The sequence below is a fragment of the Argiope bruennichi genome, chromosome X1, assembly GCF_947563725.1.
Source record: "Argiope bruennichi chromosome X1, qqArgBrue1.1, whole genome shotgun sequence".
Lineage (NCBI taxonomy): Eukaryota > Metazoa > Arthropoda > Arachnida > Araneae > Araneidae > Argiope > Argiope bruennichi.
In genome coordinates this window covers 55,991,354-56,018,482 of record NC_079162.1, presented here as the reverse complement: position 1 = coordinate 56,018,482, position 27,129 = coordinate 55,991,354, and the positions used below count along the sequence as shown (strand labels likewise).

The 27,129-nt window shown below is 27.4% G+C and overlaps 1 protein-coding gene across 3 annotated transcripts; it reads left to right on the top strand.

Moving 5' to 3' along the window:
• The first annotated feature begins 989 nt into the window (after window positions 1-989).
• LOC129958489 (acidic fibroblast growth factor intracellular-binding protein-like) lies at window positions 990-20,174 on the top strand. 3 transcript variants are annotated; one of them, XM_056070999.1, is made up of 9 exons: window positions 990-1,294; window positions 3,491-3,686; window positions 4,993-5,119; window positions 6,407-6,507; window positions 8,654-8,787; window positions 10,500-10,675; window positions 11,772-11,858; window positions 17,333-17,433; window positions 20,073-20,174. In XM_056070999.1, exons 2-9 carry the CDS (start codon window positions 3,508-3,510, stop codon window positions 20,149-20,151), a joined length of 984 nt encoding a protein of 327 aa, XP_055926974.1. In that variant the 5' UTR covers window positions 990-1,294; window positions 3,491-3,507; the 3' UTR covers window positions 20,152-20,174. The 3 variants fall into 3 exon arrangements, with proteins under 3 accessions (XP_055926974.1, XP_055926973.1, XP_055926972.1); XM_056070998.1 differs by having other exon boundaries at window positions 990-1,571; window positions 17,333-17,491; XM_056070997.1 differs by having other exon boundaries at window positions 993-1,571.
• Window positions 20,175-27,129: the final 6,955 nt, after the last annotated feature.

Here is a 27,129-nt window from a genome sequence, read left to right as displayed (position 1 = left end):
ACCTAATTTTTTTAGATTCTGTATTCAGTATTATAATTATGCAATCGGGTTTAATTTTTTTTTCTTCTAATTAATTCGTGAAAAAATTATAGTTTCAAATGTTTCTAAATTTTCTATAGACTTTGGATAAGGGTGTCTTTATAAAAGGAAAATTCAAAAACTTGTATATGGAATATTCATTCATAGCATACTAGAAAATCATTGCATGCAATTCAGAGAATTTTTTTAAGAATATACAAGAATTCAATAGCTCGGAGGGGATAAAAGCTTTTTTTATCGGTAAGAACAGTTGCTAAAAATGAAGAGAGAGCAATCCCAAGTATAAGATCTAATTATTTTTGAATAAAATGCGTGTTTTTTTTTTTTTTTTTTTTTTTTTTTTTTTTTTTTTTTACTAAATCTATATAAATAAGTACATAAGGAGTTTAATTTTTTGGTAGTTCAATTTTTTACATATGCATTTTTCGTACCTTATTAAGCCATTTATAAAGAAATAACTTTTATATGTACTTAAATTTATGGAATATTTTCTCCAGACATCTTTACAAATATCATCGTATCTTTTTTGCTTTAATTTAATCAATTGATTTGACCTTCTAATTTAGGAAAATGCTGGGAAGAAAGGGTATTTCCTCCCTAGTCCTGCCTCCTAATTCGCCACTTTCTCTCCAACTTTTCATGGTATTGGTTTTAATCCCACTTGGTCTAGTATATCTAGCCCAAACAATGAACCGAAGGCTTATAATAAAGAAGGAAATGTGGTATCTTTTGTTCATGGCTAAAGTGACTTTGGAACACCCAGGTGTTTCCTGAGGCAGAAGTGTAACTTTTCTTCAACAAAAAGGGTAGGTTGCCTTCTTGGAAGATTTCCAATGAAAACTATCTATTCGTGCGTTTCGTTTGTAGGAAAGTCTTCAGCAAACAGCCCGATTGCCTTGAGCTATCACAGTTTTAAGCTTATACAGGTCCATTCATTTTTAAATAATATTGGCTAAAACTACTGAGAAGAGACCCATAATTTTCTTCCACCGATTCATATTCCTTAACTTATTATGTTTTTAGTTATCACAATAATATTATAAAATTGTAGGACAGCAATGATTTATATATATATATTAGTGAAATAAATGTGAATGTAACCGATTCCGTAACTGCGAAATAAATGTGGATGTAAATAAATAGAAGCTGTAACCAATTGCGGAGCTGTTACTTCCATTTTCTGAATGTTTATTTACATTTTTATTCCTTTTGCTCCTGGGGGAAAGAGGGATGATGTGATGCCGTTGCTTTCTGGGTGTGCATCATATAAATTCTTGAGTTTTCCTTTTATGTGGTTGTGAATTTTCAAATTTTGCTTTTAAAAATGATTTAATATCTTCGATGCAGCTTGTTGAATATATTTTTATCAGAAATTTTCTGCCTATCAGCTGTCTTCTTGTATTATATAGCTATGATTTCTATTTGAACAATTTATTATTTTTATGACATGGAAGTTGATATTGATATTTTTGTTGGAAACAACACTTTGCTAGATCCGGAAATATATGAGATGTGGTTGTCAGGACAACAAGGTAAGAAAATTGTGACTAATTGAACTATTATCACATGTTTGTTGTGTTTTCATTTTCTAAAGTGTAGCAATTCATTGTACACAGATATGACTCATTTCCGTGGATTTCAGCTTTTTGAGAATCTAAATAATACAGTATTAATTTGCTTAAATTGCACATATTTCTTCTTAATAATTTTTTTATTGAGAGAAAAATTTCCTACAATTTAGCAAACATTTTTTTACAAAGATTTTTTATATTTTTTTACAGTATGCTAACATAATTATATTCTTTTATTTCTCTCATTTCTTTTATTTTGACCATCCTTCAATTTCCGTTTTCTAAACATAGTTTTTTTACCACTCCATAAAATTAATTCATGAATTACTTTTGAAGTTATTCCTATTTATACTAAATCTAATTGATAATAATTGCCAGATTGGCAGCTTAAATGGTAGAACTTATCAACAAAGAATTTACAACAAATAGCACTAATATGATAAAATGATAATTAAATAATAATTCTGATTTTGATTTATAAATTCAAAGCTATATTGCCTTTTTATTTAATAAAAAAAAAGTTTTTGACTAGAGACTTGTTAGTTTTTTTTTATGAAAAATAAAATCTGTGTAATTTTAAAGTTATGTTAAATTAATAGTCTGCAGTTCTAAATTTCTTTTTTCAGAAAATGTTTTAATCTAATTTTAACTAAACATTTCTTCAAATTATTTAATGTTACTTGTGAATAGTTTGGGAAAAATAAAAGGTATTTCAAAATTTTTGTATTCCAGGCTGTGTGAAAAAAGATTGTCAGAATTCTTGTGTCTAAAAGTGGCTTCTGGATTATTTTTAAATGGAAATGCTTCTTTTTAACTGTTAGAAAATATATGGATAGTTAGTTATTTTTCCATTTTCTTCATATTATTTTATTACCTATAAATTATTGAATATAGATCAATTGACTAATTTTGTGTAAATTCTTTAACTGATAATATGACATAAATATGAAAATTTGTTTTTTCCAATTCATCATACACTGATATGATACATTTCCATGGATGTGTGGATTTTAGATTTTCAGGGTTGAATTTAAACAATTTGGAGATCAATTAATTTTCATATATGCAATAATTCTGTAATATTTTTATTGTTCAATTATTTATACTTATTTTACTTCTCATTGACTTTCTTTTTTTTTTCCAAGTATGTACCATGTTTGTGATCATATTCAAGTATATTTCTTTGATTTTTTTTTCTTTTTTTTTTTTTTTCTACTCAACAAAATCAATTTACAGTTACCACAATTGAAAGGTATAGAAATGTCTGTCTAGCAAAATAATACATCTTGCTTTAAAAATGTTTAATTTACACTCCTGTAAATTCTATAGAGCATAGCTTTTTAACAATTATTGTGGCAAATTTACTCTATGTTACCATTGAAAATCCATTGATCATTAGCACCTTTTCATTAGTTATTTTTAAAATATAAAGTACTTTGAAAAAAAATCGTATACTTTAAATAATATGCTTTAAAAAAAATTTCTTCTTAACTGTAATCAAGAGATTGTAAATCTTAAAATTCACCCTTTGAAAGATTAAGATTGATTTCTTAAATTACCACATAATCTGTATATATAGGTACCATATTAGTGTAGCTTCAGCAGCGTGGAATAAGAGTTCTTGAAAAAAATCGCCTCAGAAATAATTTATTCATAGTAATATAAAGAAATATAATTGAAAGCACAATGTTTGTGGTGTTTGATTGTGTGTTGAAATAACATATAAATACATATTGCAGCATAAAATGACCAGTTACTTAAAAATTGAATTCCTGGCCAGGACTTGATTGTTATATTTTTTATGTTGCAATAATTAATATTTATGAGAGTTTTATTAATTTCTTAGTTATAAAATTCTAAATGGAATTATCTCTTTTCAGCATCTGATGTAGTTAGTATGCTAATAAATGGGTCACTAAAAGATTTTGATATTGATTATGGCATGCTACTAAGTGATGTGTTGGACCACTACAGAACTTTTCAAATGCTTGAAAGACTTCTCCATTATCCAAAACGATTAACAGAGCAATGGATTTTTCAGATAGCTCCAAGCATTCAACGTATGTTGATAGAGAGGTATGATTTTATTATATCTTTATAAAAAGGAGCTAAAATTCATAACATTTTTATGCAAGGCTTATATTCATCCTACACATATGACTTTGGTATCAGAATTTATCCTATTATCATGCTTTGAAACTTCAAAACTTTTTTCACTTTAAAATCGTATTTAAAAAAACTAGCCTGATATACAATTTTGTCATTGTACTTATTTGTATGCATACGACTGTGGCCTTCATTAAAAATTGTTCAAATAATTGTTTTTTTAATTTATTGCCTGAAAATATCAATTGAAAATACTGTTCATATGTCAATATTTTATTGCAATTAAAATAATTTTGAGTGGGAAAAATAGTATCAAAGCCATAATTATTAATTTCATTTTTTTTTTTTTTTCCCATTTTTGCACAGATTGGAGGGGGATTGCAATTTCAGAGATACACTAAGGTGGAATCCTCCTAATATTTTATTATAATTTTCTTATTTATTAGATGGTTTTATTTAAAACATTCAGTATGGGATATATTAATTTTAGATAATAAGGAAATTATTGGTGTAATTTTTTCTGAAATTATATATATAAATTGAAAACTATAAAGAGTTTCAAGTTCTTTTCACTTTTATTTTGAAGTCTGGTTATGAAATAAGAAACAATGTAATATAGGTACATACAATTAAACTCTACATATTTTGACAAGAATTCAAAAAGCATATCAGTTCATGGAAGTGACACCTATATTTAACCTAAAGAAGACTTAAATTAGTCAGTATATTTAATATTAAATTTTTTAAAAAATACTGGCAACCTAAAGCAAGTTAGTTAAATTGATCATTATGTTTAGTGTAAGAGTGAGGTTCAAAAATGGTTCAACCAAAATTTGAACTCTAAAAGGAGTGAATAGATTGATGACCAAAACAGCTAGTTTTAAATTAGAGTCATTTTCCTGATACATTTTTTCAGATTTTATATTTAATCAGGATAGTGTTATGTAACATCACATTATAATATGTTTTGATTTTGTCATTTTACAATAATTATGTGTATATTTTTTTTTTATTTTGATATTTGCATTTTCCCCTTGAATGCAGCATAATCAAACCTAGTGCTTAGCTTGTTCTGGTAATTCATTTTTATTTCTAACTATTTTTCTTCTATTTTTTTTTTTTTTTTTCCTGCAGCATTTTATTGGTGCGATTAATTCATCTTTTTGCTTAAATGATTATCATTAAAGCACTTTACTCTTATTAAAAGGATGAAGTAGACATTTAAACATTGGTGGCACTTCATTTATCTGCATGTATTTCTCTTTATTCTTTATAGGTACTATGAATTTGATAATGCTGTCATACGAGAATTTCTTGGGAAAAAATTGTCTGCCCGTAATCGAAAAGATCTGGATGATGTTAGTGAAAAAACTGGAATTCAAGTAAAGAGTTGTAGGAGACAGGTATATTTACAATATCTATGTCATGTTTAGTGCTTTTTATTTTTAATTTCTTGCCTTAGTCACTAATTTATTGTATTAATTGTGTTTGTTATATTTGACTTTATTAAAGAAGAGTTTTTTAGTTTGTTTGAGTTTGCAAAAGACATTAGCATGTACATCCAGCTGGTCATCTCTGTACCATTAAAGTTTTCATGCTGATAATTCTTGTATTTCTGAGAATTTTTAAATGTAAAATTTTAATATTCTTTATTAAAACTGAAAAAAAAAATGTGTCATGGACTTTATAAAAAAAAGTTGTTCATTTGATGATTTTCAGAAATTTATTATTAATTTATTCTGTTTTACCATGTTATATTTCATAATAGAAATCTTAAAATGCTGTGTTCTGCTTTTGTTAGTGGAGTGTTATTTTCCGACACATATTTTATTCAGATAAAATATGTTCTTTTAAGTTTCAGTATCTTTCAAGGATTAAACATCATAATTTCTGAAGGATTAAAACTCGCCGACCTGACTATGAAATATAGATGTAGATTTTTACAGGTGTCTGGAAGAATAGGGTTCTACATCAGAATGAATAGTAGTTTTTTTAATTAAAAAATGTTTATTTAATTTGGCAATTTATGTACTGTACTTCCTTTAAAATTACTTAAAAACCGGTCATAAAAAAAATTACTGAAGCATTAAAAAAAATATTTTCAATATTATGATGCCAATTAGTGATCCCTATTTGTTTTGTTCATTTTTGTTCATGTTTAATATTCCAGTATTAGAAATATCGTGTTCAAATAGTGAAAGATAAGATTTGCTGTCAAGTTTCTTTTTTTTCTCTTTTCTTTATGTCAACTCTTTTAATTCTATTTCAATAATTCACTTCATTTAATTACATCACTATTTGAATGATTTGGCTGGTAAATTTCATTTTGAAAAAATAAAATTACAAGATCCTATTTGATTAATCTGAAAAATAAAGGAAAAATCAGATATTTGCATTGCTTTTACAGAAATAATTTCCATAAACTTGATTCTCATCTATAATATCCTATATAATGTTAGATGTTAAAACAGTTTAATTGCATATATCTGCATGTAAATTTTCTTAGCCTTCCAACATCAAACCATTGTTAACCATTATTTTGATACAGTTTTTGTAATTTGGTTTAAATACTTTCTACTTATATTCCTCTTATGAAATTTAACAAATTTAGGTAGGTTGTGTTGCTTGCTTAGTGATGATTGCTTTTTAAATATCTTAAATATGCTAAAAATAAAACTTTTTTTTTTCAGTTTGATAATGTGAAGCGAGTGTATAAAGTTGTTGAAGATAGCAATTGCGAATTGGTTGACAGCATTCGTGCCACCTTTCTTCTGTCTGAGAATCTTGCTAGGTTTGTTGTTTGTATGCATTTTATCTATTTTACCTGACATGTAATATTATTTTTTCCTTTTATATAGCAATTGTAATTTTAATAACCTGTTTATATTTAAGCCTGAAAAACTTAACTTGTATCAAATTGGTTTAGAACTATTTAGTTAATAGTATAAAGGGATATCATTATTTTCTTTCTTTTGTATTTTATATTTCATTGTGATTTGTAGATTTCTAATTAAACTAAAAGTTATTCATGAACTTTTTTTACATTCCTCGCCTTTCCTTCCCTGCTTCAGATATCAAGAGTTCAAAATACCCTCATTATCCCTTTCTTTGTTACAGACGCTTTTAACCACTTTACTGAAATCGAATGAATAGTCTGAAGACGTCTTTGGATATTTAAGGGTGTTTGTCAAACATCGCTAGTATAAACGTCAAAACCTTTTTTTAAACTCTGAACAGAAATGTAATGTAATTGGAAATGTTTTTAATACTTCACACTTTGTATTTATACAGTTTCTGCTTATTTTCTAGACGATGGCTGTGAAATGTGAGCATCTTTTGTAGTAGGCTCCATTCACCAACTATTGCTAATATTTCTATTTGATTTCGTTATAGCAAAAAAATGTGATGTTCAGAAAATAGTCTTAATTTTTCAGTGAAAATTATTCTATTCGTGTTGTAAGACAATTTGCTTTTGAATTGATTATGTTTGTAAAAAAGTCAGTATTCACTTTAATGGATAAATTAATCAGTAAATTACGATAAATATCTTGGTCTGGTAGGATGAAAAATTTGGTGGTGCTATCTTCCTTAAGTTGTATGATGAAATTCATATTTTTTTCCACTATTGCTGGTGACTCTATGGACAATTTTCTTATATGTTTATTAAAATAATATGTCATTTCTTAGATCATTTCCTAAATTTATAAATTTAAAATATTGAAAATGAATGAAATTAAATTTTTCAATATTATATCTTTAATGCGGGTTCTTTTTCAAGTAACATATTTGTAAATTCGTGAATGATGATCGGAGACAAGGAAAACTTGCAATTTGTCCCAAGATTATTTATTGATACTTTTGGTTAATGGGACACAACACAATTGCATACAAATATATACACACAAAAATTACACACCATTCTTTTCTGCCTCCACACACCTTTCCTGCTGCATCTCTCTCCCCTCCCTTTCTCCCTGCTTGGAAGCTAATTTTCTTCGCCAAGCTTTCGGAAGAGGAGCAACATCAAAGCGGCGCCTTGCAATGGTAATATTCTAAAATTTACTTTTTCACCTTGGTTATTTATCATTTTTTGTAATGTCAAATTCTTCAACTTCTACATAGAATGACTTAAAAATTGTTTTGCTTAGTAGTGCCCGCGTATCTTTAAAACTATTCTTTCTCAAGGAATGTTCAATATACTGTAGAAAATGGCATGCAGTTAGATTTGCGATTCATTTTCTAATCTGTACTTACATTACTTTTTTCTTGAGTTCAAAAAATCTTTTCCAATCTGTAGGAAACGTTATGCAAATAACTCTTCTTAAAAACTTTTATTTTTACATTTAGGTTTATAGGATACTTAGTCATCATTAAAATTTACCACTATGCATTGTTGGCATAACCCAAACGTACAAAACTTTTGACCAGTTGCTTTAGGCTTAATTTTCAGTAACTCATTGCCAGCTTTTTATCATATGATTGCCTGTTAATATGAATTATTTTATTGTTTAATCTTCTTACATCTAAAAAGTTGCATTTGTAATTGTTTTTGAGACTAATATATGCTTTATTGCAAAATAATTTTTAAACATATTCTCAGATTCCTAGTCTGGTTGTGCCCAATTTCAAATATCTTGCACCATGGAAATTACATGGACTAACATAAATCCCTTCAAAACTTTTGACAACACTAATGCGACCCCTGTTTATCAGTGACTTTTTATACATCATCATAAAGTGTTACGAAATTTAATTCTTATTTTCACTGATGATTCAAAATGTTCTTATATTTCATTTACTTGTGTTTTTGTCATTTCAAACAAGCAGAAAAGTCACATTGTCTTGAAATTTATTCTTTTATAGCATTACTTTAATAGTAATTTTCCTGATTTGCGAAAATAGATGTGTTTTTTTAAGAAAAAATTTCTCTCTTATAGAAAGTATGCTGCCATTATGTACTTAACAAGCAACCGTTTTGAAACTAGCAAGAGAAAACTACAATATCTAACTTTTGATGATTTTTTATACTGTGCTAATTGGATGATGTGCAATTGGTGTTGCCCCAAACCAGGTTGGATATACTATGAATTTCCTTATTGTGTGTGGCTGTAATTATACCTGATCACAAGTTTTGTAATTGCCTGCTACTAATTTTTTAATAAATTTATTTATGTCTTGCTGTTAATATGTTTTGGAATGCATAAAAATTTCAATTTCTTACATAGCATGTCAGAAAAAAAAATGAAGTTATTGAAATTAAAATTTTAACTGAAGTCCTTCGTATGAAACAGTAAGAATGTAACGAACCTACTCATTTGTATGCTTAAATAATGCTTAACCAAATGCTTAAATCATTAGGCAGCAATTCCTTCAAAACTTTGCATTCTCACTTATTTGTTTCTCTTTTTGAAACAGTAAATTTTGAATATCTAGTTGTAACATATCTCTATTATTGTTTCTGTGAAATCCGATTCATTGAACTTTGTTATAATTATTATTTTTTCATGGTGCACTTTGAGATTATACAACTATCACAAGTGCCTAAAACACAGTTCAGGCTTCAGGTGATTCGACAATACTTCTGATTAATGAACTCAAAAGCGGTCATCCCTCCTGCATGGAGAGTCTATTTTTCTTTGTCTTTAGGCTGGTATTGAAAACCTGCAACATTTTTCAGATGATAATTTTAGAACTCCAACGAAATTTTGTAATATGATATATTTATGGCAGGTAGTTTGATAATGTTTGATATAAAAAATAATATACATTGCCTGTTAGTAAAAAAATAAACAAAAAAAATATATCAAGAAATTACAAAAATTATTAGATTTTTTTGAATGCGAATTATTAAAGAGTGAATCCTCTCTGAAATTTTGCTTTAAATCATAAAATTCTTAGTCTTTACTGAACGAAAATTTTCATTTCTTCCCCGCTCGATTTTTGCCTGCTGCCAAGAGACGTTTCCTTTCCTTTCTAAACTGCACATGCGTTTGTTTTACATATTTTTTCCTTTGTCTTTTAGGCTTCAATAATTTTCTGGAGTGTGTGAATATATATATATAATGGCAATTTATCTGCATTCTAAAAATAATTTCTAATCACTCGAATTTTAACTTTAACTTCTGAGCCATTCAGTCTCTTATACTCTCAGGATGATTCTGAAACCGCTGATATTCAATTTTATAGCAATATAAATTAAAGATATTTTCTCGTAGCCTTTTCTGTTTTATTCCTTCCCATTTAGTCTAATCACATTTCTTACAAATAAAAAATCTTGGTAATGGTTAGGAATTGTGTCATTTCCTCAATATCGTGAAGAATGAAATATATTGCTATAAAACTCCCATGTTTTCTTCTTGATTATAAATATTTAATATGGATAAAATGGTAAAAAACGAAAATGTACATGTTTATCTTTAATTTTTATTACATCCGTTGTTTTGTGTACGAGGGGAAAATGAATACGACGTTTTTTGATATTATGAGTTTAAAAAGAATGGTGTATTAAAAAGAAATTTACTATAACCGATTTAATAATTTTATACAGATTCATTATTAAAAAGAAATGTTAAGCACTTCCTATGATTCAAATAAGTTTTAATCATTGAAATATACTATAGTCAATATTTATTCAATATTGTGCTATACTGATTAGATAGCTTAACTGCAACATATTTAATATATGCTAGTTATTTAATTTGGCATTTTTATTATTTGAATGTGTTTATTTTTAATTTTCTATATGTTATTGAGAAAAAAAATCAAACGCTGTATTATTTTAAGATTGCAGTTTTGAAGAAACGGCAATGGAAATGGATCGTGAATTCTTGCAGGATTTAAGGGATTTAAAGCAATTGCTAGAGAAGGACTCCTATGATGAACTAAAAACTTACGTTTTGGGAATAATGAGATCAAAATTGCCAGATAGAATTTATTCGGATTTGGATTCAAACTTTAAGGTAAGCATTGCATGAATTTCTATTTTTTGCTTATTCCTTAAAAAGTTTCAAGGAATCGGAAAATTCAAAGAATTGTATGTTTGCAGAATATACCCAAGATGACAAATTCATGATAATTGCTATTAAATGAGTTTTGAAAAGATAGAAATAAAATTCACAGAAATAATTATTTTCTTACATATATGGTATAATTTTTTTCCTTTGCCTTTTGCTGATAAATTATATATAGAAATTCAATTGTATTTTAGTTTTTCAGATTTTTTTAAAAATTTCTTTTCTTGATTTCTTTGACATATTGTATGGTGAGGCATTACTCTTGGAGGAGCTCTTAATGGTCAACCCTTCTGAATGCGTTATATATTGAGATTCTGTATTTAAAAAGTATTAAAGAATTTTTCAATTTAACAGGCACTTTCCGAAATTAGTATTTAAGGCAAAATATAACAGAACAAAGCATCCAGCTCTTTAAGATATCCTTTCTGTCATTCAGGTGTACTGTAGAAGTCCAACTGTATTTTACTGTACCGTTGGTCAGTACAGTACAAGAATATAGGCAGAAATACCATATAAATATGAAATATATATTTCTTATTTTTATGGTATTTCTGCCTGTATTCTATATTGAGGAATTATGTATATATTTTTGATAAATTTTGTTCAAAACGTATTTTTTTAAATTTATGTGCCATTAGATTTTAAGATTTTATCTGTGTATATCATCTATTCAATAGTAATAATTGAAAAATGATGTATTCTGTGTCTTGTCTTCTTTGTGTTTTAATTTTATCGATTAAGAATACAATTCATATTTTACTGCATGGGAATGCTGATACCATAACATTTAACTGTTAATTAGATGATTATGAAAAGTGTAGCTATTAATACTGTATTCTTTGTCTTGCTTTGTAAAGTTTTAATTTATTTAATGTTTATTATTTTTTTCTTATAAAAATAATTTCTATATGGAGAGAATCTTGTTTTAAATTTATGGCGCCAATTATTGCATGAAATTCTTGCTTCATTTATAAGCTAATATTGTTTGCAAAAATTATTTTCAATCAGTTTTGCAATATTTGTGCTTAAATTTCTTTTTTAGTCTTTTACTAGAGCATTTGTTAATATTGCATATGGATTAAACCACAGTAAAGAAGCTAGAGATCTCTTTTTGGATATTGTGGAAAAGGTATTTCTCATCACCTTTTTGTATTTATATATTTCGTATATAATTCTAATTCCATAAATTCTAATTCTTAAATAAACTGATGAAGATTTTCTTTTAAAAAGTGATTTAAAATATATTTTATTGTCCAGTTATCAGTGTCGGGTCATGAATTCTAGGATCATTTGCATGTTTATAAAGAACTACCTATATGAATAAAAAAATATAAATAAATAAATAATAATAATATTTTACTCGAATTGTTAAACATTCTTATAAGGTCAGAAAATGTCTATAAAGAATGTTCACTGTTAAATTTTTATGTACATTTAATCTGTAAACATTTTGAAAGATTTCCTGTTTTCTTTACTTAAATAAAAAGAGGGGGGAGTAAATTTCAAATCGGTTGATTGCTTTTAACTTCTCGGAGTCATGAAATTAAAAAACCCGATTCAACATGATCATGTTTGGCATGAAACAGCAAATAAGCTTCTTTTACCAATAATCAATCTTTACCTCTTAAATATCATTTGACTGTTGAAATCATCTGCAAATTATGTGTATCCTCTTTTTTTATAAAGAAATTTTTCTCTGATTTACAGAGTTAATCAAATAAGACATTTAAGATGTAAACATAATGTGTTTAATTTATTATCTATTATAAAGAATTTGTGTATTTCACAAATTATTAATTATAAATCCTATATTTTAATGTAAATTTAAAATATTTTTATCGTTTTAAAAAAGGGAAGGAAGCTGAATGTTTACCATTTAGATAAAATAAATAAATAATATCATTTGTAATTTCAAAATTGTCTTCTTAAGTGCCAATAATATTCAAACACTGGTTTTCGCATTATAGTATCAAATGGTTCATTCTTTATGATTTGATAATTATAAAAAGTACCTAATAGGTCTCTAGGTGATTTTAAAGTGCATATTAAGATTTAATTAGTGTGAATATGAGGGTCGTGCTTTCAAAATATTACGCATTTGAAAGAAAAAGAAAGCAATGGATTCTATCTTCTTTTTTCAAAATATCACTGTAGTCCATGCATGAATTTGTTAAAAATAATCTTTTCTAACTTAAAACTTTTGAATGTGTATATTAATTTACAGTTGGAATATTTCTTTGATAGAAAATAAATTTATGTTAACATTATAAAAAAAATTTCTGATAGATTTCACTACAAAATAAAAATATTTTACATGCAGTACATTGAAACAGTCTTTTAGTAATGAAATTTTTATAAAAAATTTTCAGTCTTACATTTTATCTTTCCACTCTTTCACATTTCCTATTTATAAGTATCTTAGTTTTATAAATAGTCTTTCATTCCCACTGGAGAAATTATTTTCCGAGTTTAGAACAATCTAAAGATAATAGTCAGTGCATTATTTAAAAGAATTTTTATTTTTAATTTTTACATCTTGTATACATATATTTTAGTAACCTGTTATCAGTTTATTGGCTTGTATTGAATGTAAGCATATCTTTTCAGCTGGCTTTCTTTAATTCAGTATTTGATTTTATCCATTATTTACTCTCAGTGTTTTTAGTTGCATTAAATAAAAAAAATCATTCAGGAAAAATTACATTTTATGATAGTAGTTATGTTGTATGTGTAATTCCTAGAATGGTAAATAAAAATATGAATAGATATAAATTAGTGATCGCCTGTTTTTTGAGGTTAATTAAAATTGTTTGATTATAAAGGATGTTTCAAAAATTTTACTGCAAACCTCTAGTAGTAGACATGCGAAATTCACCTTGATAATGGCTAACTATAACTTAAAGATGTTGCTTCAAGGACAGGAGCTGGGTTTTTCTGAAATGATAAAATACAAGAATGGCTAAAAAAATAAATAAATAAGTTTAAAGAATACTCTTTACTCAAACTACTGAAAAGTACACTCACCAGAATTGATGTAAGCTGCATACCATTAATGTATTGATCAGCATACATTGGTAGAAACACTAGGCATTTCTTTTACTGCAGCTACAGAAATGCTGGATATATGATCCTCATCAAAATTGACGGAACTGGTATTGTAGATGAATTCATCATATAATCCTACAAAAATATTCTAAGTATGAAAGATCTAGTAACTTTATGTATTAATCTATCATCTTGGAAATTTTGGATTCATGATGTTATATATTTTCATACTGTAACTAACCCATATTCCATTGTGTTGGAAGTTCTTTCATGCCGTGGTGTTTGCTAACATGTAAACTTGTTTCTATCGGATTTTCACTAGTTTCAGATGCTGAGAGGTTCTAGGATCTAACATATATCTTGTTAGTAAATATGCATGAAGCATTATTTGGGCTTCCTTTACATATACATTTATAATCTCATACATGTAATGCATATTCGTTTTCTTTTAATTCATGGAAAAATCCATCTCTTAGTGGTAGAGATTTCAAACACTGCTAAATTAAGTGCTTTAAATGCAATCACTCAGAAACGCCATCTAACTTTTATAACGGGTTATGGTCATGCATTGTATTTTGATTTGGGATCCTTTGTTTAATCATACTCTAAAGGGTGTCATAAGAGCTTTGGGACAGTTTGTTGCTGTCTGATATTTATGCAATGTAAAATTCTTACACCAAGAAATTAGTACTCGAAGAATCTACAAAATATTCAAACAAATTAATATTAAAATTAGCAAACTTATATGACAATCTACCATTCGTGTCAGGCCTGTAGTTAACCATATGAGCTTTAAAAGGTTTTTGTCAATATTTACTTAAAGGTATACAGGTTAAATAAAACAATAGTGAGATTGTGTTTAATGTTATGAATAGATGAGGTAGAATTATTTAGTTGCAATGGCTGCAAGAAGGAGAATTTCAAGAAACTGAATGCAAGTTGTTGTGCAACTGTATGCTTTTATTAGAAAGGATGATTTTCTGAAGGCAGTATTATGAAAATACATCTGGTCATTAGTAAAAGAAAAAATCAATATAATTAATTAATTTATCATAAAAAGTAAGCATAAGTAAATGGAATGCATCAATGAGGCAAATTCAAATGTTTGTAAATTGTGAAATCATTTCATGGATGTATAGGAATCATATCAAGAACTGCTCTGTCTCAACTCTAGGCGTTTTTGGCATGTTTTTGGTTTACATATAGGCTCCCTATGAGCCATCATCATGGTGCTGGGAAAGAAATGACTGAAGGTCTGAATAGAATGTAGTTGCTTTCGCTGAAGTCTCCCTATTCTATCTTAGTATAAATGAGATTCCACACTTATTAAAAAGAGGAAATTTTTTTTTCTGTTGTCATTTAAATACAGCTGGCCAGTTCTGTGTGTTATGATTTTAAAAAGTCTTTAATTGCCGTCTCAACAACCCTGAATTCACAACTATACATCAGAATACTGACAAAATCCATCATGATACTTCCATCATTGGATATTTAGAAGTTTATTCTTGCATGTAAATGCTAAACGCTGTTTCTTACCAACTTCTTTTTAAAGATGTCAGTATTCTACTATTACTGCTCTGATCTCCAGATTTATTGCCTTTTGAACATGAGTGAAACATAACTGGGATACAGAGTTTTTATCTTATTCCCGTTTCTCTACAACTATTGTTAATTCTACTAAAGCGCTACTACTTTTGTGGATAATCACAATGCAGAATACTATTTAATAATGTATAGTCGTCAAAAAAATAGAACACCTCTGTAACTTTGTTATTTATTACCGCATCTTCACAAATTTGGTGTTGGTGGAAATGACTCGAGTGGACCGTATGTTGAGATAGACAAACTGATTAACCAAATTAATTAACTATTATCTCGAAATTTTTCCATTACAGCTATCATTTTTTAATGAATCGATTTGTCGTCGTGAAATTAACCTCTCAATAAAAGTTTATAGAATTCTGGTGGTAATTTCGAGAGTTGGTTTGGAAAAATGTTTCCAGTGCTAAATGAGTCTTGCAAACTTTCGGAAATTAAGTATATTTCTGAAAAAAAAATCGCTCACCTAAAAGAAAATTATCATATTTCGTAAAAGCACACGTAAAATCACAAAATAAATGCATAAATAACTGAAACATTATTTTTCATACATTTTTAAAGATGAATGTGGGAAAAAGTGAATTGTAACATTGTAAAATTTTTACGTGGGAGAAAATGATATGCTAAAACGCCGGAATCGAAAAAAGTGTGTGCATACCCCAAATAGTTTTCGAAATATTAACAAAAATTGTAAAATTCCCACACTCGATTTCCAACGCCTACTTTTTGAGGGATCGTATGCTAAATTTATTTGCATTTCTAAATCTATTTTTTATGAAGTGCAAGCTTTAACGACCTTTATAATATCTCAATTAGTTAAATATTAAATTTATTCTCAGATCAAACGTTTTTGCTTTCCTCAGAAAAAAGATTTTTTTTTTCATTCAGCCGAAATAAAATTAGATTGCAGGACCAATTGACTGTTGGAATGCTTAATGTTATTTTTAGTCTTTACCGGTAGTTATCGTTTGCAAGTAAATGAAATAGAGATCCAATCATCCCTATCATTTCTTACTATTCAGTAAATTGATTAACGCCAAAGTAAGTAAATTAATTAGCACCTATTACTCATATATTTAATAACTTAATGTTGAGCATTCATTCATAAATTTCTTTAATTAAGTGGAGAATATTATTAAAATATCCATAAACTGATTTACACATAATTATGAAATGATCTCCACTTAACAACTGCGTTTATGAAAAAGCATTGTTTTTTAGCCTTTATTTCCAGATATTATAGCGTGATAATGCGCTTGTCTTATTTCATCTTGATTACATCAGGCGTTTCATAACAGAAAGAATGTCCATCACTCTGTCATTCTTACAGTAGCAAAAAGTCTTCTATCCGATTGGCAATTGTTTCCGCCTGAAAATAAAAGTTCTTCCTTTTAATAAACACAGATAATTTCATTGGCTTAAAATGTCTTAACGGTATTCGCGTCTCACCAATCAGTTACTTTTTTAAGAAACAGATGGGTTAAACAACCTTTTTCATTCGCCATAAAAATTAAGATGTATGTTGATTTCTTATGATGAGATTAACTAAAAAAAAAACTAAATGATGAATTGATTTTTTTTTAAGTAATGGAAAGGCTTCAATATTTAAATAAAAACAAAGTTTATATTTTGTAAAATCATACTCATATTAAGGATAACCTGATTCATGTCGTTTGTTTCTCCGAAATTCTTGGGATAAATGCACGGAAAAGCCTTATTTTACTATGGACAAACTGAAATTTACTTAATATACAGGCCCTGGTGGGTTGTTTCTTTGAGTCACTACTCATGTTGCATTTCACCTATGCACTCGAAATTATTATTTACCTCATTATCATAAATGTCTTTTATTTTCTCTCGACTAAGTGTAAATTTTTCTTGATGTTACTATTTTTATCTACCAATATATTATACAATTCTTGTATTTATTTTTAATTAATTCATAGTTTTTCTCTTTAGTTTATTGAGCCATTTCGACAAAGTCGTTGGTCTGATAAAGATCTCAGAAATTTTGTGGAAACTTACACAGCTGCTGCATCTCATATTCAATTATTTAAGAGGTTGAATTGCTATTATTCCTTTGGAGTTTATATTAATTTTTTAAAGTAAATAATTGTGGTAAGAAAGTTATTTAAATCGAAGCAAATAATCATTGCATTATTGGCTGATTTTATTCTTGTATGATGAAAGGCTTGCTAATTTTTTGAAATAAAAAGTTTTCATGTTTTTTCACTGTATATTTTATTAATGTTGATTGTGCAAAAGGAAGCCAAGTAGTACTGTGCCTTAAATTTTTATTATAATAAATGTTTTATATATATATAGGATTTTAATAGAGTATAGTTCCGTTTCAGGTAACAATCAGTTTAATGATATAAGTTTATTTTTAAAATACATACACTCCTAGATAATTTTCTCCTCCAGATTTATTATTAATTACATATTGAAAAGAATCTCCTTTTTTAATTTAGACGTAATCCAAATTTGAATTGCAGCATGCATACTCAAAATGTTTGGCAAACTTTTAAAGCAGATAATTTGTTTTTATGATTTTTGATGTAAATCTGAATTTGTCATATTACTCATAATGCTATTTAATTGGAAGTGTTCTCTTTCTTGCCTTCTGCATTTTAAGAAATGATCCTCATTTTTTGTCAATGGCAAATGTATTAACAATGAATTGATTCTTAATAAACGAACAGCTGAAAGCAGTAAATTATTTTCTCTTTGTTGCTAGAAAGAGAAGTAACAAATCTGTTAATCAACCTTCTTGTTGCGCATTTTCTAACACATAATTAACGGTTAGTGTATCTAAATCCATAATAAAAGTTTAAAAAAAACACTTATTGCAGGGGTTTTTTTCCCCCTTTCTTTAAGTGTACTGTATTTTCAATCCCATATATTTCAGCTGCAAAATATATCTAATATTAATTATCTCAGATAAAGATGACTTGTATTTATTTTAGTATACTGCCTTTTTTATAAAATAAATATTTTCTTACAAATGATTGCTATTTATACTTAATTAAAATAATTATATTAGTATTTTAAAATTGAGAATAAAATTTTCATCCTTTCGTGAAATTAAATGCGGAAATATGTGCCATATATTTATGAAATGTTTTTTTTTTAATTATTGCAATATTTATATCGTATTCTGTTTTTCTATTTTATGGAAAAACTTATAAAAATACTTAGCTCGATGTTTTGAAAAAATTGTTCCCTTTCATCATTCTTTTTCTTTAAAAAGATGTGCAGTGTCTCAAGAAAGTGGAACAAGCATTTATTTTCTTAAATATTTTGCCTAGACATATACTTACAATTACGAAGTTTCTTAAATAAAGTGAGCAATTGTAAGTACATTTTGACTTTTGGAAAGATTGATAATCGAAAGTTTTTTTTTAATTACGTTTTTATACAGCTACCATAATTAAACAAAATTCTTCTCTTGCATTCACTTGTGCACTTAAAAAGCTTCACACTCTATCAAAAAAATTTGCTAAGTAATTAGAGGGTAAGTGTATTGGCTTAAATAAATTTTTCATACCTCAAACTGGTGTTTGACCAAGTGTTACGTTGCACATTTCAAGGATAATACACCTATTGCAATAAGTTATTAAAAAGGTGGAATCGGAAAATAATAATTCGTAAACTTTTATTAATGGATGAACTCTTTATTAAATTTTTAAAAATTGTCAGGTAATAAATACTTTAGTTTAAATGTTTACAAAACTTGTGCAGAAGGATATATGTATACAGAAACGCAGTCTTCTAAAGATGCTTTCAAATGCATGCAGCTGCATTGCAATTACATATAGCATAAATCATCAGCATTTAAAATCGCGCCTCGCTACTAAAGTATGCAACATTTAGAAGTGCTTTGTCACGAACACAGTTGCGTCAAAATATTTTCTTTTCTTTTTCGGAGTTGCTTTACTTTTCTGCAGTATTTTTAACACCCAGTTTTTCAAGTTTATCTTTTCTTCTCTATTAAATTGAGGTTTCAACTATCAACCAATCAAAGTGAACATTATCAAATTACTTTCAAGTCAATGTGATTGAATGATAAATATTTACATGTGATAAATATTTACATGTGATAATTTTCTGCATTGATTAAATTTGCACTTTTTAAAGCAAATACTTCCATCTAAATTTGTGATAAATTTCTCTTTAATTTAGAAATAGGCATATCTCTGCAAATTCTGTAGGTAGAAACGTGAAATTTTGGTTGTCAAAATGAATGCAAGAGAGCCATTTTATATTATTGCAAATAGTGGTCATATAATTTTTTTTTTTTTTTTTTTTTTACTTTTTTATTAGCAACTTTATTAAAGCAATGTGTTTTCATATATTTCCTCACTTTATTTACTGAAATTTTGTAATTGGAGATGTATGTTTATATTTAGGGAAATAAATAACTACTATGACTTTTGGGGGGAGGGGTCCTTTGTATTGTACAAAACATTTGTTCTTTTAATATATTTAAGTAAAACTATCTTATAGTTTATCAAGTTCTGGGACTATAAGCTATCATAGTGTATGCATTTTTGTATGTTCAAATTATTACTTGCAGTGTGATTTTGAAATTTAATTGTATATTCATCCATAATTGTCTGTATACAGCATTGATTTATACTTTTCTCTGCTATGTATATCTCACCCTATGAAGTAAAAACCATCTTATCTTGATTTTCAGTGACCCTCATTTATTAGAAGTCTGGGAGAGATACATGTCTACTATGTGCAGATTTATTTTGAAAATGTTCCATAACTGACATAAGTTTTAATATTATTGCAGGTAATAAAATACTCTTTGAAAATTGCAGTATTTTTATGTGTTCAGATTATTATGCAAGAAGTTTCAGATCTTTGTTGACTGAGTAATGTTCTTAAATAAAATCCATTTGAGCTTTTATTTCCCTCCTAAAACATACTTTTAGTTGCACCACATTAATTTTTATTACAAGTTATTTCTGCACTATTTATTTTTAAAAAACAGTGCTTTGCAAAAACTTTTATTTTGAAACAATGAAGATTTTAATGAAATTGTTCATATAGTAAATTGTTTTTGAAATTTCTTTTCTGATAAAATGTTTTTATACTATTTGAAAAGGTGTATTTATGTGCATAGTATACATAAACTGTGGTCTGTTTTCATTATAACCGTCATTAAAGATTTTCTTGTTGCTTGATTAGATTTAGGAGCTTCTAAGAATTAAAAGTAATCTATCCTTATATAAAATTCATATATTTTCCAAATGTACTTGTTTATATATAGCCTTATACTAATTTATATTATTTTTAGTAAAAGATTAGTATAATTATTATTTGATTTACTTTTTATATGTAACAAAATTGTTTTGTAAAGTTTGTTTAGTTAGAAGTATATATTTAAGCGAAACGTTTCTTATGATTAATCAATTTATTTATATCTTTTGCAGAAAAACTGTCATGATAATGCTTAAAACCTTTGGACTAATTTTTTTTCATGGATAAAAGTGACCGAAACTACTTATTTATTGAAGTCAAAACTAATCAATATATTTCGTGGTGCTATTTTATTTAAAGCCATTGAATTTCTACAATCGAGAAATACCAATCGACAAAACAGAACACAACATTATTTACAATCATCCTTTTGTATAGCCATATTGTTTTGTAAAATGCTGCATTTCATTTTTACTGTAATGTTGCTATATATATTATAATGTTGTTTTATTCGTATTTATTTGTGTCGTCTAGTTCAAATCCAGGTATTTATAAATTCCATCTGCTTTGAATAGTGTTTTCTTTCCTTTTTTTCTTTATCGAATTTCTCGTATCAAAAGTTGTCGATAAATTTTCTATTCTATCCTAACACGTTGAGTTACTTATATTTTTCGAGTTTCCTTTAAGTTACTGAACTAAATAAAAGTTAAAAATAATTAACTCGTTTGAGATAAGTAATTTATTCAAGCATATTATTACTTTTTATAATATGTATGGTTTTCATAAAAAAATTTAAAATTTACGTATTTATTATTTATAATGTATATACAGGGTGTTTATAAAGTCCCGGACCCATTTTGATGTTTAATAACTCATAAAATAATGAAGATAGATTTAAATTAATAACATAAATGGTTAAATAGACTCAAAAAGTTTCATGACCCTTGTCAATGAACTTCCACGTGTGTCCCCTTCGTCGCACGGAGAATATCAAGTCGATAGTCAATTTCACGCCAGGTAGCGACAAGCATGTCGGCATCCACAAAGCCATTTGCGCACATTATGGCGATTAACAATGCCAGAAACATGAAAGGATGCTTCATCGGAGAACATTATGCTCTTCAGAAAATCAGCAGCCTCTTCTATCCTCCTTAGCATATCTGTTGCAAAGGCCATCATCCTAGGCCTGTCGTTCGGTTCCAAAACTTGAACAATTTGAACTTTGTATGCATGCAGTCTTAATTTTTTCTTAATAACCTTGTACACCGTCGAAATTGGGATATCCAATTCTGTTGCCGTTGATCTCGCAGATATTCTAGGATTGTGTAAAAATGTCTCTCTGACACGCTCAACATCAAAATCACTTGTGCAAGGACGTCTGGAACGTTTCTTATCTTCGATACTTCCAATTTCTAGAAAATTCTTTTTCCACCACAAGATGCTGTTTTTGGATGGAGGATCTTTTTGGTAAATTCTTCTGAAATTTATCTGTGCTTGCACTATCGATTTCATTTCTATGAACCACCATAAAATCTGTGCTTTCTCTTGTGGTGTATGCATTCTCCTTAATATCCGCTAGAATAAAACATCACATACAAAAGTACTACATAGAACAAACATATCAAAAGTAAACATAACATTGCAATAGTTGCCAAAAACAAAAGAGAGAAAAATGCAATTAATAATCAGACAATATTTAGAAAAGTACAGATATTTAGACTGGAAAATGAAATTATCTGAAATTAACCACACGTGCAGACGATATTTACAAAAGTAAAAATATTCAAACCTGAAAAGGAAAATATGAGTTATTCCATCAATAAATGCCATAAGTTTGTTTATATCTTTATTATTTTACGAGTTATTAAACATCAAAATGGGTCCGGGACTTTATAAACACCCTGTATAATGATCTATCTCAATTTAAATTATAATTAATTTCCTAGTTTTTATCTTAAATTATCCCATGTTAATTTCATTTTAAAATATTCTCATATTTCCCGATCCAATTCCTCTTTTTATTTATTTTTAACACGCGCTGTATATAACTGAAGATTTAGCATTTTCTCCCACTCCGGATGAAGGGATAAAATTCTGATGCTTACAATATTCTTTTAAAGATGCTTAAGATTACCTTTCCTATATCGACACTTAGCAAAGAAATCCTTATCAGAATTTCATAGTAGAATCACTGAAGGGACAAATTTCTGTCTCTTACTCTTGTGTCGCGATGCAGACTGACTTTATCTCTTAGCGTTTTTTCTCTGTACAAATTATTATGACTCCCCGGATGAAATAAATGGAAGTTAAAATTTCGAAAGTTTCTTGACCAACCATCTGCTAAAATATGTTTACATATATATGTTTGCAAATAGATATTCCATACAAGATAATGAAATAATTTATAAATGCCAACTCTTGTTTCACTTTTTGTTAGAATCCTCAATAGATCATGGAATTTCTGTGTCGCCTTTTTTTCCCCTCAATAATTCAATAAGATTTCCCACGTTTTATCTTTGAGTGTTCTATTCTGTATAAATTTATCGCAAGTATCCCTTTATTATTTATTATATGTTAACATATGCTCTTTACATTTCAGATTTAAAATTAAATATCTCGAATCTCTTCATATTATTAATTTTAATGTTAATATGTATCATACAGTATGCAGACTTCTGCAATGCTCTTAGTGTCTGCAAAAAAAAAAAAAAAAAAAAGTCTAGAGAAAAACAACCGCTAATTTAAAATTTTGGGAAATCTACATGAATATGAAGCAGGAAAATGTTTTTTTTTTTATTTTTATTTTTATTATTGCATTAAGTAGTTAGTAGTTTTTGCTGCTAAAATTTTGAGATAAAGATGACTATGTGTCAATGAATTAATGTAAAATATGTGTGATTGAACTGCAGTATTTTAAGTGATGAAGAAAGAATTTTTTAGTGTGAAAGTACCTGGTTTTTTTTATTACTTTATAGAGGTTGAAGTTTGTTAATCTGTGAAGCATTTTGATGCATTCAAACGATTGTACATATATATGTATTTATATGTAAAAGCAATAAAACTTTTACTTCTTGTTTATTTGTAAGTTCATAGTCTATTCTTTTGTAAAAAGACAGCTATATGCAATATGATTTTAGATTTGTTTTGCAAATAAAAAAAGGCTTTCACTTTTTTATGTTAAACAAAATATTATATATAAATTGTTTCCATTATTTGATTTATGTATCCACATGCAAAAACCAAGACTATTTTTCTGTGTAATGGGTTCCAAATAAAATTGAATAAAAAAAATAAAAATATATTATTTGATGGCCAAGAAGAATCGAGGAAGAAAATTTTAGAATCTATAATATAAAACAGTGTGTATGTGAAATTCGGTTTTGTATTCTGTTTGAAAAAGGTTTAATATATTTGTTACTTTTAAACAGAAGCTCTTCACACTTATATTTATTTGAAATTGCTTCAAGAATGTGTTTACAGGCCAAAAAATTTTTTGAATTACAGAAAGGCTAACTATGAATATTAGATGAAAAGAAATCTATTGGTAGCCCATTCATTGGCATTCAATTTTTGTTGTCATCTGGAAATTATTTTTTTAATTTTTTTTTAATCTTATTCGCTTACTTTTTGACATTAAAAATTCAATGATCAACAAATGTTAAAAAATGCAATAGAATTACAATTAATACCTTTAAATATAATATGGAACAAGGGGTTAGCATGCTAATAATCCTTCTATAAAACATAAATTGCTAAAGAGCTCAAATCGTACATTTAAAACATTGGCTTTGCTTTAAGTCGTCTCCGAAATATCGCGAATTAAATATCATATTACGATTTTTTTTTTTTTTTTTTTTAGTATGTCGCTCATTAGTACATCATTCTGTTTTGGTCCTTATTCATTTCAATGTCAAGAAAAAATCTTAATAAGCCACGAATATGTGATAGTACGTCGCCTATTCTGAACCTCAATCACATAGATATTTCCTTTTTGAATGCAAATATAAATATCATTTCTTAGTATCATTTTCTTCTATAAGTATCTATCTGTATCATTTCTTAGCAAAAATAAAAGTATTTTGTTTTAGCCTAATATTTATTAAATTTTAAATTCAATTCATAAAAATAAAAATAAAAAATCTAGTACTTCTGAGTTATCACTTATTGTAGACTTGTTAATAGGCCTTGTAATACAAAATATGAGGTGGCAACAGCAAAATATGAGGTAGATTCAACAGCAAAATATGAGCATGCACGTCGTGCCTGGACATGACACTAGAAAAAAAAAATCTTTTAGGGAATGAATTCATTTCACAATAATTTGTGAAATCAGAAATCAAACTACGAAACAGGTAAAACAAATAAAGATTTTGGAACAAAATTTATGCGTTTTCTCGCAAATTTCCATAAACAGAAGAGAAACACCAAGAACTATTGTTATAAAAGTTGGTAATATTTAGTACATTTATTGCTAAATATTTTCTCTTAAAGATTTTAATTAGATTGATTTAGCTTATACTATAAAATACTGTTTTTGTGCTTGGATAAAAGCACTCATCGTTTACTTGTCGTTGGTTTGTTTGACTAAATATTTAAATTCATGCCGTACGAAAACGATATCTGAATCATTCAAAACTTATGAAAATTCATATAATTTAGAATATATTTGCATCAAAATTGTATTATTTGTCTGCGTATCTGCTCATAGTTTTGCAAAAGTATTGCTGTATTCAATGATACTAGAGCAAATTGTCTGCTTTCAGCCTTACTCATTAATTTTTTTAAAAATCTGATAGGTCATTTTATGATAAAAATCTGCGATAGAATATTTTTAAAAAAAGGATAATATAGTGAACAAACAATTAAGAAACCACTTTACAGATTCAGGTTTCGCGCTTGAACCTCGCTGTCCACTTTTGTTCAAATCAAGTATAATTGGTGGACCAGGGTATTATATTACTTCATGTATTGTTTGACAATTCTATTAAAATTTATCTAAGATATGTACAGAAAGCAGCTAGTGACATGTAATAAAATACTGAGAAGGATCTTCATCATATAATATGTGAAGATTATATATATCTTTAAAAAATTGGAAATAGCATTTAATAATGTGTTGTATAAAAAATATCTGAACCGGGAACAGTTAATTAATTCTCTCTGTTGTATTGAACACAATTACTTAAAACCAAAAATCATTTTAAATGTTTAATTACTTTGAAGCACACTAATTTATATGTTAGATGGGTTATCAATTAATGTTACTGACAAAGAATTTGGCTCTTAAATGCTTTTTTTTAATAGATTTTAAATCATTTTTTTTTCACTTCTTGAATTAATCATGGGGAAAATTCCTTAAAAAACATATTTTGTTTTAAGAATGATTTATGGCTAAGAAAAGCTTCTTACCATCGACACCTTTGGCCTTTAGATGAGTTTAAAAAAAAGGGATAAATACAGACTTGAATATCTTGCTTTTCAAACAGCAATTTTCATTTCATTATTACAGAATAAAATATGATATTCTCAATCGTACAGCAAAACAAAACAGACGTAGTCACGAAAGAAAAATATTAATTAATAATTTATTTTCATCAACACAGTGTATGCTGTAAATTGAACTAACAACTGAGTATATTCTATTAGCAACAATAAGCATTAATGCTTTAAATTTTTCCTCATAATATTTTAGAAGGCAAAATTCAGCAATCTTCGCTGCATCAGAACGTAAAGTTAAAATTTCACTGAAGACAGGAAGAATGAATGTAAATGATGATCAATGACCTTCAATGTAAAAGATGCCAACAACTATGCTTGTTGGCTGCCTACCAACAAGCATAGTTGCTACATAAAGTAAAAAACGCTGTACGAAGTATACACAATTCTAGATAGCTTCGCTGTATATCAGCATACGGCACTTAAGGAAAGACTTTACAAACCTTCTAAAATTTCAGATGTTATATCACAATTTCCAGTTTAATAGAATCTCTTAAAGAAAGCCATTTTCCAGCTTCCATAACTTCGAAATTAAAATTCCATAATATAATAAATTCAAATCATGTTTTCCACATAAATGTTGTCACTTTTATGCTATCATTAGTTGTTTATAGATTGCTTTTAATGTCTAGCTTATGCACATATAACACCAGTACTGCCAGTTGGATGCTAAGTTGCTAATCCAAATATGTTAAAATTTAAATGAAACTCCTTTTAACCCATTCGCTGCCATGATTCATGTCTGTGATTCAGACCAACTATCAAATAAAATGTTTACTTCTTTGCTATCTCTTAGTTGTAATATAGAAGATAATATCTAATTAGACAGTAAGTGTGAATCGCATACGATTCACACAATAAGAAAAACGTTAAAACAAGAAGATATTAAAGTTAAGTAATTACAAGTTAAACATTTTACTCTTATCAAGTTATACACTAAATTGAAAGTTTTTGCTATCATACGAATATGGTCAACGTGTTAAAGAGGAAAGTGGATCCGGTATATTTTGCACTGATATATCAATTAAAAACCAGCGGTAGTGGTTTCC